At 43.0% G+C, this 18,308-nt stretch overlaps 1 protein-coding gene across 2 annotated transcripts in view; it reads right to left on the reverse strand.

Moving 5' to 3' along the window:
- Window positions 1–17,365, reverse strand: part of zgc:158766 (uncharacterized protein LOC100009641 homolog) — a 32,663-nt gene extending 15,298 nt beyond the window's left edge. For both annotated transcript variants that reach the window (XM_053487581.1, XM_053487580.1), the window contains exons 1-7: window positions 17,075–17,365; window positions 11,661–11,858; window positions 9,239–10,337; window positions 2,917–3,153; window positions 2,186–2,309; window positions 1,593–1,686; window positions 976–1,062 (exon numbers count right to left, since the gene is read on the reverse strand). In XM_053487581.1, the coding sequence (XP_053343556.1) occupies window positions 976–1,062; window positions 1,593–1,686; window positions 2,186–2,309; window positions 2,917–3,153; window positions 9,239–10,337; window positions 11,661–11,858; window positions 17,075–17,125 (1,890 nt within the window). In that variant the 5' untranslated portion in view covers window positions 17,126–17,365. The remainder of the gene's footprint in view (window positions 1–975; window positions 1,063–1,592; window positions 1,687–2,185; window positions 2,310–2,916; window positions 3,154–9,238; window positions 10,338–11,660; window positions 11,859–17,074) is intronic.
- Between the last annotated feature and the right edge of the window lie 943 nt (window positions 17,366–18,308).

Below are 18,308 nucleotides of genomic sequence, written 5' to 3' on the forward strand. Positions count from 1 at the left end.
TTTTGTTTCACACGTGTTTGTGTTTTATTTCCTAACCTGTTTTCAACATTAAAGCCTGTATTGATGTGCAAACTTTATTTCTTTATATTTAACTTAATTTGTCTTTTTTCTGATGTTATTTTTTTTAAATCAATCTCAAGTATTAAAATTCTGACTTTTTTTTCTTCTAATTACGGCTTTATTTCTTAAAACTCCAACTTAATCTCCCAAAATTCTTTCTTCATCTTTTAAATTCTGTTTTTATTTCTTAGAATTACAACTTTATCTTTCTGAATTATAACATTATTGCTAAAAATTCTGACTTTATTTTTTCAAAATTATGACTTTAGATCTCAGAATTACTTTATTTCATGCAGTTAAACTATTTCTTAGGTTTCTGAGTTCATTTTTACAACTTCAGCTTTTTTTTATTTCTTTAATTTTCCACGCATGTAAATCCAACGACATCATCATCCGATGCCCATCAGTCAGACACACAGACTGACAGACGATCTCTGGGTCAGTTATTATCTCGGCCAAGAGTAAAGGACGTCAGAATTACAAGGAAGAAAGTCATGATTGCATGAATACAAGAATACAATTCTTTAAATTTTTTTTATTTCTTATAATATATTACATAGTATATTATATTATATATACACTATGTAATATATTATAAGAAATAAAGTCACAATTATTTTACGATTCAAAAATACAAGAAAAAGTAAAAAGTCTGGTAATTGCGAGAAAAAAAAATCTAGAATATTTTAATATATTATTTTTAAATAAGAAAGGGACGGTGTACACGCGATCTGAGCAGAAACATTTCATATTCGATTTGTTTACAGATTGTATAGAGATTGTCTATTGTGTGACTTGAGTGAGGTTTATAATGCTGTAATAACTTCTGTACTCTTCTTCTTCACCGGAATGGAAAACCACTCTAGGTGGCGCTGTACAGTAAAAAAAGAAAAAGGCAGGTGTATGTAGACTCACCGGAACGGGGAGCTCCCTCTCCAGCTTGACGGACGCCTCTTTGTCGGTGAGGAACAGCACCGAGTAAAGTGCGTTAGGCAGAGAGACCTGCGTGAGAGAGAGGGGGGGGGGGGTGATTATTACACGTGACTGATGCTGTGAGAAGACGTCAAGACGTGCGTGGGTGCGTTCGGGTGTTGTGAGGCGTCACGGTAACGGTGCAGGAGTCGGCGTGACGCGGATCAGACGGGATGACCCCGGGCTACGAGGAACGCTCTGAGCTTCACCAGCGCTCTGACTCTGACAGCCGGCTGCATGCTTGTCTGATCGCCGAGCCGCGTCTCTGATCCCAGGACAAGCGAGGACAAGCCCGGCGCCTCGGGACAGACTTGAGTGGAAATATGTGAGAAGACGAAACATACTGGAGGGTGATGTGGGTGTGAGCCAGAAACACAGACTGCGCCCTAGCGCCTGAAACGAGGGGCGGGGCCATACGTGATGCGCGAGATATACGTGATGAACGTTTCTACAAAGTTTTGGAAAATGTGCAGATCGGGAATTTATTAGCTGTCTCAGAGACGAGGGGACGGCGTCATCTGATTGTGTGTGTGTGTGTGTGTGTGTGTGTGTGTGTTCACCTGAAGCTGAGACAGAGCTGAGAGGACCGTAGAACTGGCCTGCTGTCTTCGCGAGTCCACCAGCACTGTGAGACCCAGATCCCTCTTCTCCTTCCTGATAACATCAAGGTTTATCATTTACTACTCACACACTGTCTATCACACACACACACACACACACACACACACACACACACACACAGATCCTTGTCGGTTTGCCTTTTTATAGCTAACTACAAAACTCACTGTGTGAGGCAGAGTACTTCCTGTGTGAGAGTAAGGACACTCACGTCTCAAACACACACACACACACACACACACAGCCAGACGACTACATGTAAGGGTCGAGGTGTGTGTGTGTGTTAGTCACCTGAAGGGCGTGAGTTCAAATCCCAGAGAATTATTGCTAAAAAGTTCCCTGATGTCATCACAAGAAGGTCTATGGTGATTATTGTGTGTGTGTGTGTGTGTGTGTGTGTATGATTATGTGTTACTCAAACTCCTCCCACACACAGTGTCCCTCCGTAGCCTTCTAATGGCTGAGTGCATTTTACAAACAGGAATTTGTGTGTGTGTGTGTGTGTGTATGTGTGTGTGTGTGTGTTGTGTCTCACCGGAGAGTGGAGAAGTAGTATCCCAGTAGGCAGGTGAGATCTTTGGAGGTGAATCGCTCGTCTGTCCACACTCGGTTCCTCATACACACCTGGAGGACAGAGCGTCCACTGCGGTCTCTATTACCTGAGAGATATAAAGAGTGAGAGAATGGATGAAACAAGGTGAAGAGAGACACAGGGACAAGGAGAGAGAGAAAATGCGAGACAGAGGAACAGAATAGAAATAGAGGCAAGGAAATGAGAGAAAGGTTCAGAGAGACACAGAGAAAGGGAAGAAACAAGTGAGAAAGAAAAAGACAGAGGGACAGAGAAAGACAATGAGAGACAGAAGGACAAAAAAGAAAAAGAGACAGATAGAAGGAGAGAGAGAGAAACAGAGAGACACAGAGAGACACAGAGAAAGAACCACAGAGACAGAGAGACATAGAGACAGAGGTATGAAAAGAGAGAGAGAGGGGGACAGAAATAAAGAATGTGAGACAGATTATTACTATAATCAGTAGTAGTATTTATGTTATTAATACGTGTAAAAGCATAATGATATTTAATAACGATTAGTTAATTAAGTTATTATGAAGTTATAAATATGATAGTTATGTTTGGTAAAACTATTAAAGTGTAATAACTGCTCTAATTAATATGGAATACGATGAGACCTGAGTGAGATGGACAAGTGTCTCACTCGTCCTGTTTCAGCTCCCTCTGTGTCTCTGTGTCTCTGTGTCACTCACCGGGCAGAGAGACCGCTCCTGAAGCCAGCAGCTCGGTGTTGAGGTGTGTGAGAGTTAATGGCACCGGACTGGAAGAGCCTGAAGGGGGCGCTGATGAGCGAGGAGGAGGTAAAGGAGAAGGAGGAGCTATAATGAGCGGAGCCGAGACAGACGAACATCGAGATGAGACTTTAGGAGAGTCTTCACCAGCACTGCTGCTCCTCCTGGACTCGGAGACGGCGGGGGAGGCGGGAAGACCTGTTACACACACACACACACACACACACACACACACACACACACACAGGTATATATTTACAATTCAAATTTCAAGATATGGAAGTCATCGTTCAGATGGAAAGAAGGCGTGGCTTATGTGGGAGAGTGGGCGTCGGTCTCAGTGAAGGAGGCGTGGCTTATGTGGGAGAGTGGACATGTGTGTGTGCCACTGAAGGAGGCGTGGCTTATGTGTGTGTCAGTCTCAGTGAAGGAGGCGTGGCCTAGCACTGATTGAAGCTAACACTTTTTATTTAATTCAAAAAGAATTTTACACACACACACACACACACACACAATTTTTTCTACATAGGGGTACAGGATGTAAACACAGGCTGACATGACCTCAGTGTAGACAAGATATGGGGTCTCACACACACACACACACACACACACACACACACTGTAGGTTCATGTAGGTGCAGATAAGACCTGCTTTACACACTGACTCATCACACACACCAGGTGTGCACCTGCCTCACGCACTGACTTTACACACACACACAAACACTATATATTACAGATAAGAGTGGTAACCTCCACCTGGTGTGTGTGTGTGTGTGTGTGTGTGTGTGCCCCGTGGCTTCAGCCTGAGGAATGCTCCTGAACTTTCTCCTGAACTCTACACAGTCGAGAGTAACATCTCCAGCTCTCAAACATTGAAACAACACACGTGTGTGTCTCTATAAATCAGTGTTTCAATGCAATGAACAGTTTATACGATTTCTTCATCTACATTAAAAAAGCAGAACAGAACATAAAGAAAAATAAATTCGGTGAATATTAGTGCTTATAATAAAAAATATGATTTCTATAACGCACAGTACACGTCGTAGCTCAAGTCAAGCAAAAAGTTATTTTAAGTTATTTCACACCTACAATCATAGAAACACAATACGTTCTAATACTTATGAACCATCAGTTTTTTATTACTCCAATATTCGACTTTCATTCGTAAAGATTCAATCTTTAGTTTCAGCTAAAATACGATCTAAAAATACCTACAATATCTCACCAAAGCATATAAACATAAGTATAACTATAGTGCTATTATATAATAGTAAATCATGACATCACCCTGTAGTGAGTAGAGATGTGAATTCTGAGCTCCTCAGTCATCAGGTTTAGGTTATTCTTCATTTAAAGCCTATTTTAGAAAGCGCAGAGGGAAAGAAAAGGCTATACATGCGCTCAGAGAGAGAAGAAGTTTGTGTATGGTTGTATAAATGCGATCTCCCCGCGGTCCCGCTCTCTGTCCCCCTCACTGTCGCCCCTATTGTCTTCCCCCGGCTCTGCTTCCTGTCTGATCTGTAGCGCTGCTACTGATGCACTTCCTAAACGCCTCCGCTTTCTCACACAAGCCAAGACACAGGGACTAAAAAAGACACAAATCTTCTCCAAGGGTCAAGTTAAAAAAAAAAAAAAAAACCTCCCATTTACCAGGAGCCAGTGAAAGCATGTTTGAGTTGGAGGACGTCACGCGCTGGTGAATAAGCGTGTGAAGAATATAGACCTCGTAATGTTGATATCCGAGGTGAACTCGTCCTAAATGAAAACTCTTACATATACAGAGGACACGCTGAAAATAAAAAATAAATAAATGATTCCGGGTTCTGTGTCCTGATTGGTTAAGAGAAAGCACTTTCACAAGGGGACATCCGGGGCCGGGTCATTTTAAAGTCACAGACACTGAAACGGTGCGCTTGAAAAAGGAGCGAAACAGGAAACACAGAATTCAGGATCTGAGCTGTATTACAACGGGAACATTAACACACACACGCGTTTCGACCTATAAGACTTTCGCAAATCATTGAAAAAATAAATTTTACTGTTTGCCATTAATGTTTATGTCTCATACAAAGCGATAATCTTTTATCCCTTCATTATTCCTACTTTTCATCTTCTTGTCCAAACTCCAGTCCAGTAGGTGGCGATAATACAGGCGCTGCGTTAACTCAAAATCAATATAAAAAGAAACAATCAGGCAAAAACAGAGAACTTTGCGAGGACCTTGCGGAAAAAAGAGGTGGTTCGTATTTTTTTCCGTAAAAGCCATGGCGTGTTTTAAAGGAATTTGCTGATTTAATATAATTTATTGTTCGTAAATTTACAGTCTTTAATCGATTGTTTTTCGATAAGTGTGAATCGATTCTAAATTGAAACCAGACGCTTTTGTCATTGATGCTATCCGGAAAGACCGTAAAAGACTGTAGCTCCATGAAGACAATAAAACAACATAACTTATTCATTATTTTAAAACAAATAATACTCTTAATTTGCATTAGCATTAGCATACGGTACATCAGATTGAATACCCATAAAAACAACCAGCAAATGAACCTCCATGTGTTAGTGTCAGGAAACAACACAGTGCCAATCAAGCCGGTCAAACTTGGGTCACATGATGCTGTTTGGATGCTAAAATCCCCGCCTTCCGACTCTATGAAAAATAAATAAATGCTAACAAATGCTAACACAGGTACAAGTCATCCTTGTCATCCTGTAGCGAGTCATCCTGTACATTAGTATATCATAGCTACATTAAATCTTAACACACACTTCTGTTTATTAATTAATTAATGGCGCTGGTCTTGAACGCGCGGTTTTTGACTAAATGTCCAGGATGGAGCTCTCAGTAAACTCAGATGACCTCGCTGTCTACCTAGCGGACAAACGCAAGGGACGTTTGTCTTCAGAATAATGTGTATGTGTGTGTCTGTGTGTGTGTGTGTGTGTGTGTGTGTGTGTGACTTCAAAGATCGTTAGATTTCAGATAGAATTGATCTTACATAATTAGTGTGATTGTGTGTGTGTGCATGTGAGTGTGTGTGTAAGGAGGATTTCTCTTCACCCTCCCGAATGGAACACAGCACAAAGGCAGTCATTATGAGTGAACGGCGGTGATGGTGGCAGAACAGGCATCGATAGCGCACTGAGCCTCTCACAGTCCAGTCATCCGATCCTCCTGACTCTGTGGGAAAACCTCGGACTTTCTGAGCTATAAAGGGAAGGAGGGGGTGCTCTCGGGGGGAATTCACCTGAGTCTGTGTGTGTGTGTGTGTGTGTGTGTGGGGAGGGAAACAACCTTTAACACTGAACTAGAAAGAATCATGTGAATGGAATAATAAGCGAAAGGGAATGACTGATTCTAAACTTGTCCTGACTCTAAAGATTAGTCCTGACTCTGATATATTGTCCTGATTCTAAAGCATACTCCTGACTCTTATATATATTGTCCTGACTCTGATAAATAGATTTAAGTATAAAGCATAGTTCTGATTCTGATACATTGTTCTAAGTATAAATCATAGTCCTAACTCTGATACATTGTTTAAGTCTAAAGCATAGTCCTGACTTTTATATATATATATATATTGTCCTGACTCTAATATAGAGATTTAAGAATAAAGCATAGTCCTGACTCTGATACATTGTTTAAGTCTAAAGCATAGTCCTGACTCTTATATATATATTGTCCTGACTCTAATATATAGATTTAAGTATAAAGCATAGTCCTGACTCTGATACATTGTTTAAGTCTACAGCATAGTCCTGACTCTGATACATCATTTTAAGTTTAAATCATAGTCCTGACTCTGATACATCGTTTTAAGTTTAAATCATAGTCCTGACTCTGATACATCGTTTAAGTCTAAAGCATAGTCCTGACTCTGATACATCGTTCTAAGTCTAAAGCATAGTCCTGGCTCTTATATATATTGTCCTGACTCTGATATATAGATTTAAGTCTAAAGCATAGTCCTGACTCTTATATATATTGTCCTGACTTTGATATATAGATTTAAGTATAAAGCATAGTCCTGACTCTGATACATTGTTTAAGTCTACAGCATAGTCCTGACTCTGATACATCATTTTAAGTTTAAATCATAGTCCTGACTCTGATACATCGTTTTAAGTTTAAATCAAAGTCCTGACTCTGATACATCGTTTAAGTCTAAAGCATAGTCCTGACTCTGATACATCGTTTTAAGTTTAAAGCATAGTCCTGACTCTGATACATCGTTCTAAGTCTAAAGCATAGTCCTGACTCTTATATATATTGTCCTGACTCTGATATATAGATTTAAGTCTAAAGCATAGTCCTGACTCTTATATATATTGTCCTGACTTTGATATATAGATTTAAGTATAAAGCATAGTCCTGACTCTGATACATTGTTTAAGTCTACAGCATAGTCCTGACTCTGATACATCATTTTAAGTTTAAATCATAGTCCTGACTCTGATACATCGTTTTAAGTTTAAATCATAGTCCTGACTCTGATACATCGTTTAAGTCTAAAGCATAGTCCTGACTCTGATACATCATTTTAAGTTTAAAGCATAGTCCTGACTCTGATACATCGTTCTAAGTCTAAAGCATAGTCCTGACTCTTATATATATTGTCCTGACTCTGATATATAGATTTAAGTCTAAAGCATAGTCCTGACTCTTATATATATTGTCCTGACTTTGATATACAGATTTAAGTATAAAGCATAGTCCTGACTCTGATACATTGTTTAAGTCTACAGCATAGTCCTAACTCTGATACATCGTTTCAAGTTTAAATCATAGTCCTGACTCTGGTACATTGCTCTAAGTCATAGTCCTGACTCTGGTACATTGTTCTAAGTCTAAATCATAGTCCTGACTCTGGTACATTGTTCTGAGTATAAATCATAGTCCTGACTCTGATACATCGTTTTAAGTCTAAATCATAGTCCTGACTCTAATACATTGTTCTAAGTCTAAATTATAGTCCTGACTCTGGTACATTGTTCTGAGTATAAATCATAGTCCTGACTCTGATACAACGTTTTAAGTCTAAAGCATAGTCCTATCTCTGATACATCGTTCTAAGTCTACAGCATAGTCCTGACTCTGATACATCGTTTTAAGTCTAAATCATAGTCCTGACTCTAATACATTGTTCTTAGTCTAAATTATAGTCCTGACTCTGGTACATTGTTCTGAGTATAAATCATAGTCCTGACTTTGATACAACGTTTTAAGTCTAAAGCATAGTCCTGACTCTGATACATCGTTCGAAGTCTAAAGCATAGTCCTGACTCTGATATATGGTTGTGATTCTAATACATTGTCCTTACTCTAAAGCACACTCCTCAATCTGATTTATTGTCCTGATACTCAAGATACGTTGTTTTGACTCTAAGGCCTAGTCCTGACTCTGATATATATTCCTGACTCTGATCTATTATCCTGACCCTTAAACATAGTCCTGACTCTGTTATATAGTCTTGACACTGATATATTGTCCTGACTCTAAAACACAGGCCTGACACTGATATATTGTCCTGACTCTGATACATCACCCTGACTCTAAAGCATAGTCCTAACCGCTGATACCTTTTCCCACCCACAGGTTTTGGTTTTCTTTCTCATGTCAGTCAGTGATCCAAACTGCCGCCCGCATTTTCCCCACCAACAGCTAGAAAAAGAAATAACGGTATGTTTCCTTAGCAACTCACTCAATGTGCTCACCCTTATGGGAAAGAAAAACCTGTGTATGTATGTGTGTGTGTGTGTGTGTGTGTGTGTGTGTGTGTATGTGTGTGTGCAAAACCTCACATCAGCAGGGATGGGGCGTGCCTGTCACAAAAGCATCTCTGAAAACACACACCATCATAGTGGTGGTGTGAAAGAAAGTGAGTGGTGTGTTAGTCAGAAGAACACCACGGCTGATAATTACACACCTCACCGTGTCATGAAACATGAGTGCCGGTTTTCAGAGCCCGAGGCTACACTGATTTGAAACGCGACATCTGGTAATGCAGACACACCTTAATGAGCGGTTTAATACACTCTATCCACTGCTGTATACACGGCAGGTGCGTCTTATTACAGCATAAGATTTAAAGAAGGATCTTAACCAATTTAAAATCTGTGCTGATTAACAATATAAAATAATGGAAGACGAGGTTTGTCAACAACATGGCGGAATTGCAGCTACATGTCATACGGAGACCTTCACTGCCTGCATTAGCGTTAACTATGGCTGTCCTTGATGTGGTATGTGTTTTAGTGGAGCGCGGTATCTACCTGAGTCTCCTTTGCTGCCGCGTCTCTCAGCGCTGTAAAACGCCATCTCCAGGTCGAGTCTGCCGAAGCGTATCGCACAGCCGTTCATCAGTTTCTTGGGAGATCCTTCACCCGAGGAGGAACGCGTCCGGGGACCTTTACCGGACCGTTCCAGAGATTTGGAGCGCCTCTCGGACCTGATGCTGCGCTGCAGTGGGAGGAGGGGTGAGAGGCGGCGGTGCAGGGAACCTCGCCTTGCCGGTTGTGTGTCCGAGTCACATCTCGGCCTGGTCTCGATCTCGTTCACCGGCTCGCTACCTTCCTCCGGGACTGACTCGGAGCTTGAGCCGAGATTCATGGGGTTTTGCAAAGCTTCCATGTACGACTTACGAAACAGACGGCGCGTCTCGAAAATAGCTGAGTCTCTGGATTGCCGCCGTCTTGGCGTGCTGAGATCTGTGCTGAAGGAGAGACACTTGGCATTTCCTCCTCTCCTTCTTTCCTCCTTTCCACCCTCGACATCCTTGCCAGAGCGAAGGACTTTTTCCTCTATGGGCAACGTGCCAGCGTTTGTGTACGTGTCGCTGGTTCTGCGGCTCAGAAGTGGTTCAGACACTGTCGAATCGGCTCCCTGTGAGACCAGCGAGTCTCTGGAACTCCTCCGACTGTCCAGCGTCCCCGTGGATCCGTGAGTGCTGCAGGTGCCAAGGTGGCCGATGCTCAGCGCCCCCGGCTGCATGATGCCCTCGTTGGCGTTTCTCACACACACAGGGTTCACCACGTTCCTCCAGGGGGTTCGGTACACGGCAGAGCCGGTGCTCAGCAGGCAGTTCTGGAGGGGTTGCAGGTTCCGTTCACGTGTCACATCCTGCAGGAAGTCGGCTGTGAAGACTCGGGGGTACATTCCCTCAGGCACTGTGATCTCGGCCAGGGCACGCCCGCTCCGCGCCAGGCATTTTATCACCAGCTTGGCGGCCTTCCGGCCCAGAGGCACCACCTGCAGGTAGAAGTCGCCTTGTCTCAGACGCACTTTGTGCAAAGGGGCGAGCTGCAGGACAACCTTCTCATGGATGCACAGGGGCCAGCCCTCGTGGTACAGCAGCAGACCTTTAAAACGTAGCTGAGGGACATAAAACAGGAACGGTATTAATAAAGTGTTGCACTAGTAGTAAGGGACTTTTTGTAAGCAAGGATTATAGCTGTACAATATTACAGTGAAACACACAGATTTCGATTTGAGCGTTTCTGTAAGCTTTCGAAATTTCTCTCTGTATGTTCTGAGAGCTAAAACAGATAACCTTGTACTTTCAAGATGAGAAACTGAAACTATATTTAAAGATTTTCTTAATCTCCTAATTGTTCGGGATTACACCTCCCGGTTACAGTCTGCTGATTCTTTAATACAGGAACAGGCAACAATGTTGCAACAGGCAGTTACACAAACCTTGGCCACGCCCACAACCCAACTCGGCTCCTTGAACACCTGAACACCTGAGTCCATGCTTTGAATTTTTTATTATGATGTTGTGTAAGTCTTTTTTCTCACAGAGGATACATTAAAAAAATAAGGATACAATTTACACTTTTATTAAAGGGCAACTTCGTGACCTCTAATTAAGAAAAAACAAGGTTAAGTGTTGCGATTGATTACTACTGTTTTACGATGTAGTTTCAAGTTAGTTTGTAACAACCGCACAAATCAGCTATCCTGACTATTTAAATTTAAACATGCCAGTCTGACTGAAACTGTACTGAATCGAACTTATCAAAGTTGGACTCGTCCACACAATAATGCAGTTATGGGTCGAGCTTCTCCTGCACGTACACTACCGCTCAGTGTGGGATCACTTGAAATTCTTTTTGGTTTGTTTTTGTTAATGATTTAACAATATTGGGGATTTTAAAACTATGAAATAACACATATGTCATTCTGTAATTACGTAATGACAACATCAGCAACAGTCAGGTGTTATTCTAAGACATGAAGGTCAGCGGTTCTGGATCAGGTCTCACAAGAACAGTATTGTGTCGAGTGTGTTTGTAAAACCCATCAAAGCTCCATGATGATGAAACTGTCTCTCATGAAGACTGAGCTCTGCTGCAGAAGTTCATTTAGAGTCACCAGCCTCAGAAATCACCAATTAACAACCAGAACCTCAGATTAGAGCCGTTATAAAGCTTTACAGAGCAGAAGGAGCAGATATACATCTCAATATCAACTGTTCAGAAGAGATTATTGTTTGTTTTGAAATAAAAATAAGGAACGACCCTGGAGGTAAAAAGTAATCCCAAACTTTTGAGGTGTAGTGTACTATATGACTTAATTTATTAACTATTAACTATTAACTTATTACCTTTTAATACCATAATCGGACATAATTTAATCAATTAATTAATTATTTTTTCCTAATTTAGTCATGTGTGTGTTTGTGTGTGTGCTTACGCAGCTCTCTTTCTGGATGGTGTGTAAGATCCTCTTGGCGGGCAGGAGGAAGTCGATGAGGCAGCGCAGGCCGTCTCCGCCGTACTGACGCTCCACCACGCTGAAGAGCTGCAGCAGCACCGTGGACGCCGTCACCCCGAACGGAGCGTACAGTGACGACAGCGTGCTCTGGATACAGCTGTCCAACGATTCTGAGTCCTAACACACATAAACAGGTAAACAGTGTGTTGCAGTGGGCGGGGCTTTGGTTTTAATTGTCAGAATGCAAAAAGCTTGTGAAGAACGTATTGACTTCAGATTTCCTTTAGCTAGCGTAACTGTAGCGCACGTTCAGTCTCCTCTAACTGTGTTTGATGGGTTATCTGACACATTTCATTTAAACACCTTTTGTCTCTGATTGTCTCTGTCCCGTGTTATTGTAAAGACAGTCAAACAAAACTCGCTACAGTGTTCTATTTGTTTTGGCGATGGTGAATGTGAGTGGCATTGACTTTCCGACCCTCCCTGTGAGACAAGAGACACACACACACACACATAAACACACACACAGTAGGATGTCAGGAGGTTGCAGGCCATGTCCTGTACACTTAGCGCATGTCAGAGGAAACACCTGTCAGGTGACGTCATGGTCTGGACAATAACACAACCACGCTGGAAAGTCTGAGTTTCTCCAGGATTTTCCGCCGCTCAGGCCGTGACCTCTGACCCCGACTCTGACAACGAGCCAAAGGTTGAGTTCATACAAGTGTTTTAAGAAGCTGACGACCCTAACTCGACTCGGGTCTCAAAGCGACCAATCTGAGACCAAGACTCAGCTCCTCTCTCGATTCTCAAAGTGATGAATCTGAAAGCCACTCACAATTGAACCACCAATTTTATTGGCTGTCTCAACCTGGCTAGTGAGCTAGCTTTAGCGTTTATCTCGTTATCATCGACTCTTAGCGTTAACGTCACCCTTTGAGATGCAGCATGTGTCGTGCTCCAAAACCGCGCGTGGTTACGTCGCTGTGTGGAAATCTGGAGGTGATAACAACATCGTGACTCTCAGACAAAAGTCAGAGTCCCACATTCACCTCGGTGTGTGTTTGGTGTAATGTGTGTGTGTGTGTGTGTGCTAAACGGCATGCCACAGGGAGGAGGAAAACTCAGTGCTATTTACTGGAGGAAGGACAACAATTGCAGGAAAGTCATCACTACGTATTTTTAAAATGTCTCTGAGAACGGTTCTGCAGGTTCTGTTGGCGCCAGGGATGAGAACCGCACCGAAGAGAACCCGCTTTGATCAGGAAGACGTTCACAGGGTCGGGGATACGGTGCCGACCTTTGACCTCAATCAATCAGTCAGAGTCCTGAGTGAATCCTTACTTACTTACAGATCACACGCATGCATATTCACACACACACACACACACACACACACACACACACACACACACACAGACGTACTGTAAAAGCCAGCGTAGACCAAACATCAGGCTCAGAAGCGTCTTGTTTGAAGGAGGACTTAAAAAGACACGGAGATGAATAAAGTGGCTCAAGTACGGACACGTTCCTCCCAGGGTGTTCCACAGAGGATCCTGGAGCTCCTCGCAGCTCCAGAACAATTCTGGAAGATGAAAAGCTTCTGAAGATTCTGAAGATCCGTAACACGTCTGTGACTTTTTTACAATTCTAGACATTCTTCAGAAGATCTGTACAACCTTCTGACCCCGAGGAACCTTCTGAAGGTTCCCCGAGCTCTCTGATGTCCTGGAGCTGATCCGAAACCATTCGAGATCCTTTGTCTGACATTCTGGAACCGTTCTAGATTGTAATCTTCTCAGAAGACTGCTCAGCAACTTTATATCACCAGACCGCTAAGAAGATTAAAGCATTGGAGAGCTTTTCATGTGAGGACACAATTCAGAGTTCAATAAGGGGGTTGTAACTGGGAAGTGAGATAATGACTTGAGTTTACTCATACACACAGAACACAAAACTGTGTAGAGGGTTGAATCAGGGTTAAAGATTCGGTTGATCGAATGGTTTGTCCCTCTAAGATTTTGGCGTAGATGAATTGTGCACGTATTGCGAAAACCTGGAAGTATCGCCGAAGATTAATTCATGCAAGTTTATGCAAAATCTATCTCTTATTTGCACGAACTGTTTCTGTTTGCTTGTGTCTCTCTTTTCAGTGTCGTATCAGTTGTATTATAACAAGCGCTAGTCATTGACTATATTTGCTAGCGGCCCTCTACACTAATGCACTAATCCCATCATTTCACTAGTGCTCTAGTCTGCCAAAGCCATGATCCGACTGCCTGCTTTATATCTAAAATGCTGGCTCCTCTAGAACTCCTTCAATGCCGTTTCCGAAATGTGGAAATGACTTGGAGCGAGGTCAGGACTGTACGTGGGATGTGGCCAGTTCCTGTTCCTGTAATGCGCAGGAGGTGGACAGGGGCAGAGGTAGGTCAGTGGTTAAAGTGGTGGCCTGATGGTCAGAAGGTTCCAAGTTCAAACCCCAGGACCACAAAGTAGGTCATTGACCCTCAACTGCTCTGATGTATAAAGAGACAAAATGTAAGTTGCTCTGCCAAATCGTGTGTACAGTTCCCACAGACAGATGTGTCTCTTCCAGGTGTTCCACTCGCTGGATGTTCACGGGAGCGACAGCAGCGGGTTTTAAGCCACCTCACCCTGAGTTGGCAGTCACAGTACTACAGCCCTCTTTAAAACGTTTGCACCGTTCAGATGTTTCACTGCAGCTAAGCGTCTCAAAACCGCGCTGTGCTTTTACTCCTTCACTCGCTAGAATGATCATCACAACTCCCGGTTTGACTTCGTATTATGTCTCCCACACCGTTGTCCTATGTGTGTCTTTGGCATTCTAGACAGGTTCTCAGTATCAGCAGGTGGATGCAGGGGGTCAGAAACCCAAAGCCGGGGCGCTCCAGACCTCCAGCGGTGCGTGACTCTGTGACCACGTTGTTTCGGAGTAACGTGAGAACCGCAGCATTGAAACCGGCCGAGCGATGGAGCTTTTCACTGGAAACAAAAAGTCACTTGAAGTCCGAGCAATTAGAGACAAATACCGAAGGCAGGGAAAGGACGGTGTAGGAGGGTTACTGAGAGAGAGATAGAGTTATTCTCCTGGGGTGTTTTATTCCTCCTACGCCACAGCAACCTGTTGACGATCTGTATTACAGAATGACGTAGTGTTTATCCGTTTCATGCTCTAAGAAGCAATTGAGTTCCTGATTGTGCAACGAGGTCCTTTAAGGAAAAACCACCAAGAAGCGTAAACATCTCACTGACACAGACATCTTCTATAAATGCTAAATAAATGCATTTCTCTGAACAGAAAGTCACCACAACGACAATTATCGCGCACGTTAATGTGTAGTGTCTGATCCGTTACCATATAAACGATAATGTATTAATTTTAACATACACCTGTGATCCCTCTGCTGTCATTGAGGAAATCATCAGTGTAACCTTCGGACCAATCAGAACGCAGGAACACGTCAGCTTCAAAGCCTCCGAAACTGCTGTTGCGGTCAGGGGCGTGGCCTGTCACCTTGGCAACCAAAGCAATAACCATGACCCGAAACAGATCAAAGACGGTCCGGAAGCTGACTTTCAAACTAGGCGTCCCGTTTAAAGGAAACGGATGCACAAATTAAGAGCACTGACGTGTATCAAGACGCAAACGTGTGCAAAGACGAGACTGTAATATTTAATTATACAAAATATATACGATACGACTTTCACAATAATAACATCTGATATTTTAGTCTCATATGTATAGCATTTTATAAAAGACTGTTAATATAAAAATGCAAAGTGCATGAGATGTTCCCCACCAGGCCCACACACACACACACACACACACACACACATTAAATGGACGGGATACGACTGTATGAGGGACGGAGGCAATTACGACTTTCTGATTGAAGGATCCACTTCGCACTCAAGTAGCACTTCAGTGGCTATTGTAATGTGTGTGTGTGTGTGTGTGTGTGTGTGTGTGTGTGTGTGTGTGTGTGTTCAACTGAAGGTTTCGGATCGTTCGGATGGGGGAGTGTGAGTAGATAGAGTGGACGCTCTCTCTGGAGGAAAGCGAGCAACAAAGGCTGCTGCACTGAATGATGAAGTGTAGTGTGTGTGTGTGTGTGTGTGTGTGTGTGTGTGAGGTGGAGTGGTCACTGAAGAGACTTCAGGATGTGACGGATTGAGCAGCAGTGTGAATGCAAACCCACGACGATGAAGGCGCAAACGCAGCAGAAATGTGAACAGAGAAAGAGAAGAAATGAGGTTTAATTAGTAAACAAACAAACAAACAAACAAATAAACAAAACTGTATTTTAAATTTGCATGCATCTTTTTTAGCATTATGTGTACACATGATGTGAAAAGCAAAACATACTTTACTATATCAAATGTAACTATTTACCGAACAAGGCATACAAATTAAATGGGCGGAGCTTAGGTTAAATCCTAATCACATGACTTTAACATGCAATTGTTTAGCTACTAAACAATCCATGTTTTAGCTAAGCATGTAGCTCGGCACTTTCCGTGATTAAAACTGTTGCGCATTAACTCCAACTCGAGAATGTTAACTCTGGTGTTCGGAACGATGTTCGTCAAATTTAGCTCAAGCTCCGCCCCCTTGTTGATCCAGCAACGCTTGTCACTCAGTGAGTTTGGGTAATTCCCACAGTGTGTCTGTCTTACTTTTTTTTTCTTTTCTTTAAATTATGTTTACTGGACGAACATGAGAAGTATTCTAATCTCTGATCCAATCGCTGCTGAGATACGAACACGCTGCGACGGAAACCAGCCGGAAAAGGGACGAGATCCGACCCCCGCCGAGACGCTGACGGAACGCAAAAACATCGGAACTACGTTTATTAGCTTTCTGTGTTTGTTTATTCCGCAGACGTGTTTATAGAAACCGTGGGAAAAAAAGTTGGCCGTAGACATGTGATGGTAATCAGGTACGCGATATGTATCGCGATATATGACGTGATACTGTCGTCATGGAAACGTCAACGTATCTGCAGATCTTGTCATGACCTTGTTTCAGGAGGAGGCTCCCTAGGTAGGGGACAGGGAGATAAAAGGATATACACAGCACTCACACACACACACACGACAGACCGATGACATGTTGATGAAGTGATGTATGACAAAAGTAAAACATGTCTGTTTAGAAATTCCACGATAAATAATTAATAATAAATACCAATTAAAAACTCATATATATACATAAAGAGAAACTTTTTTTGCTAACAGAAAAGTTTTCCAAGTGCATCGTAGAAACGCTCTAACACACACACATATAACCAGACCGACAAAACACTAGGACCCGCAGCAGTACTCGGGTTTGGCGTGAATGCGGCGGGACGTGACGCGGCGTGTCTCACCTTTATGCTCAGGTAATTGTCGCAGCTGCGGGACTGGGCGCGCGTGTGCATGTCGTCCTCCTCCAATAAATAAAAATCTATAGAAATGGGATCTATAGAGATAAATAATCCAAATCCAGACGAGTGCAGGTTAAAATCCAGAGCGTGCTACAGATCCGGGGGGTCCTGAGCGGGACGCGGGACAATCCATGGCTGGGACGGTGTGTATCTGTCTGTGTGTGTGTGTGTGTGTGTGTGAGTGAGTCGAACTCAGTCTCGCAAAAACTCAGAGAGTCAGCTGTGCGAGTCGTCCTGAGGGAGTGTGAGAGCGGCAGTAAAGCTCTTCTCTCTCTCTCTCTCTCTCTCTCTCTCCCTCTCTCTCTCTCTCTCTGTCTCTCCACCCCTCGTTCACTCCCATTCGTTCACTCACTCGACTTCCTTCACCGCTGAAAAAACACACACAACCTGACCTGCACACAACAATGACACCCCCCCCAACACACACCACCCGGTTTTGCCCTGCAGGGTTCCCCCCCTCCTTCCTTCATTTCTTTAACTCTTTACCCCTCCTACCCACCCCTTAACCCCCCCATTGTCCAGGCCGTACCAATGGATTATTCTATTGCTTTTGTTAGAGGAGAGGGGGAGAAAGACATTAGAATGCCGTCGGTGGAACAATGGCACACTCCTGAATCTCATCAGGGGAATCCCTGACCCACACACACACACACACACACACACACTTACTCACACATTCACTCACTCACACACTCACACACACACACAGATTGACGGACACACGCGGCTTCCCGCCTGTCTCCTGAGCTTGAGAGTGTCAGCAGCTTGCGTGTTCTCTACCTCACTTCAATCAATCTGAAAACCTTACAGCGTTCTTCGGGATCTTACAGAGACGTCACTTACTTATGGGAAAAGTTCTAGGTGGACGTTGGTGTAAAAACATGTGAAGGTGCCCGATCCGAGGATCCGAACAGATTTGTTTGTAAATATTGTTTTTTTCTTTGAAACTTTCTTCAACATAAAACTACCATAATCATTTTGAAAAAACTTTCATATCCTGTGTTTGTGAAAACTTGCGTTTAAGGGCATTTTCACATTAGTCACTATTGATCTGCACATTGTTCAGGAATGATTACTGCCCCCGTCCCCCACTCGCCCGCTATTCACATTCTCATATTTTTTGCTCTCCGTACTCGGGTACACTTGCGTATTTACACTCTCCGATACAGCAGGTGGC

This window comes from Clarias gariepinus, chromosome 26 (genome assembly GCF_024256425.1).
Source record: "Clarias gariepinus isolate MV-2021 ecotype Netherlands chromosome 26, CGAR_prim_01v2, whole genome shotgun sequence".
Taxonomy (NCBI): Eukaryota; Metazoa; Chordata; class Actinopteri; order Siluriformes; family Clariidae; genus Clarias; species Clarias gariepinus.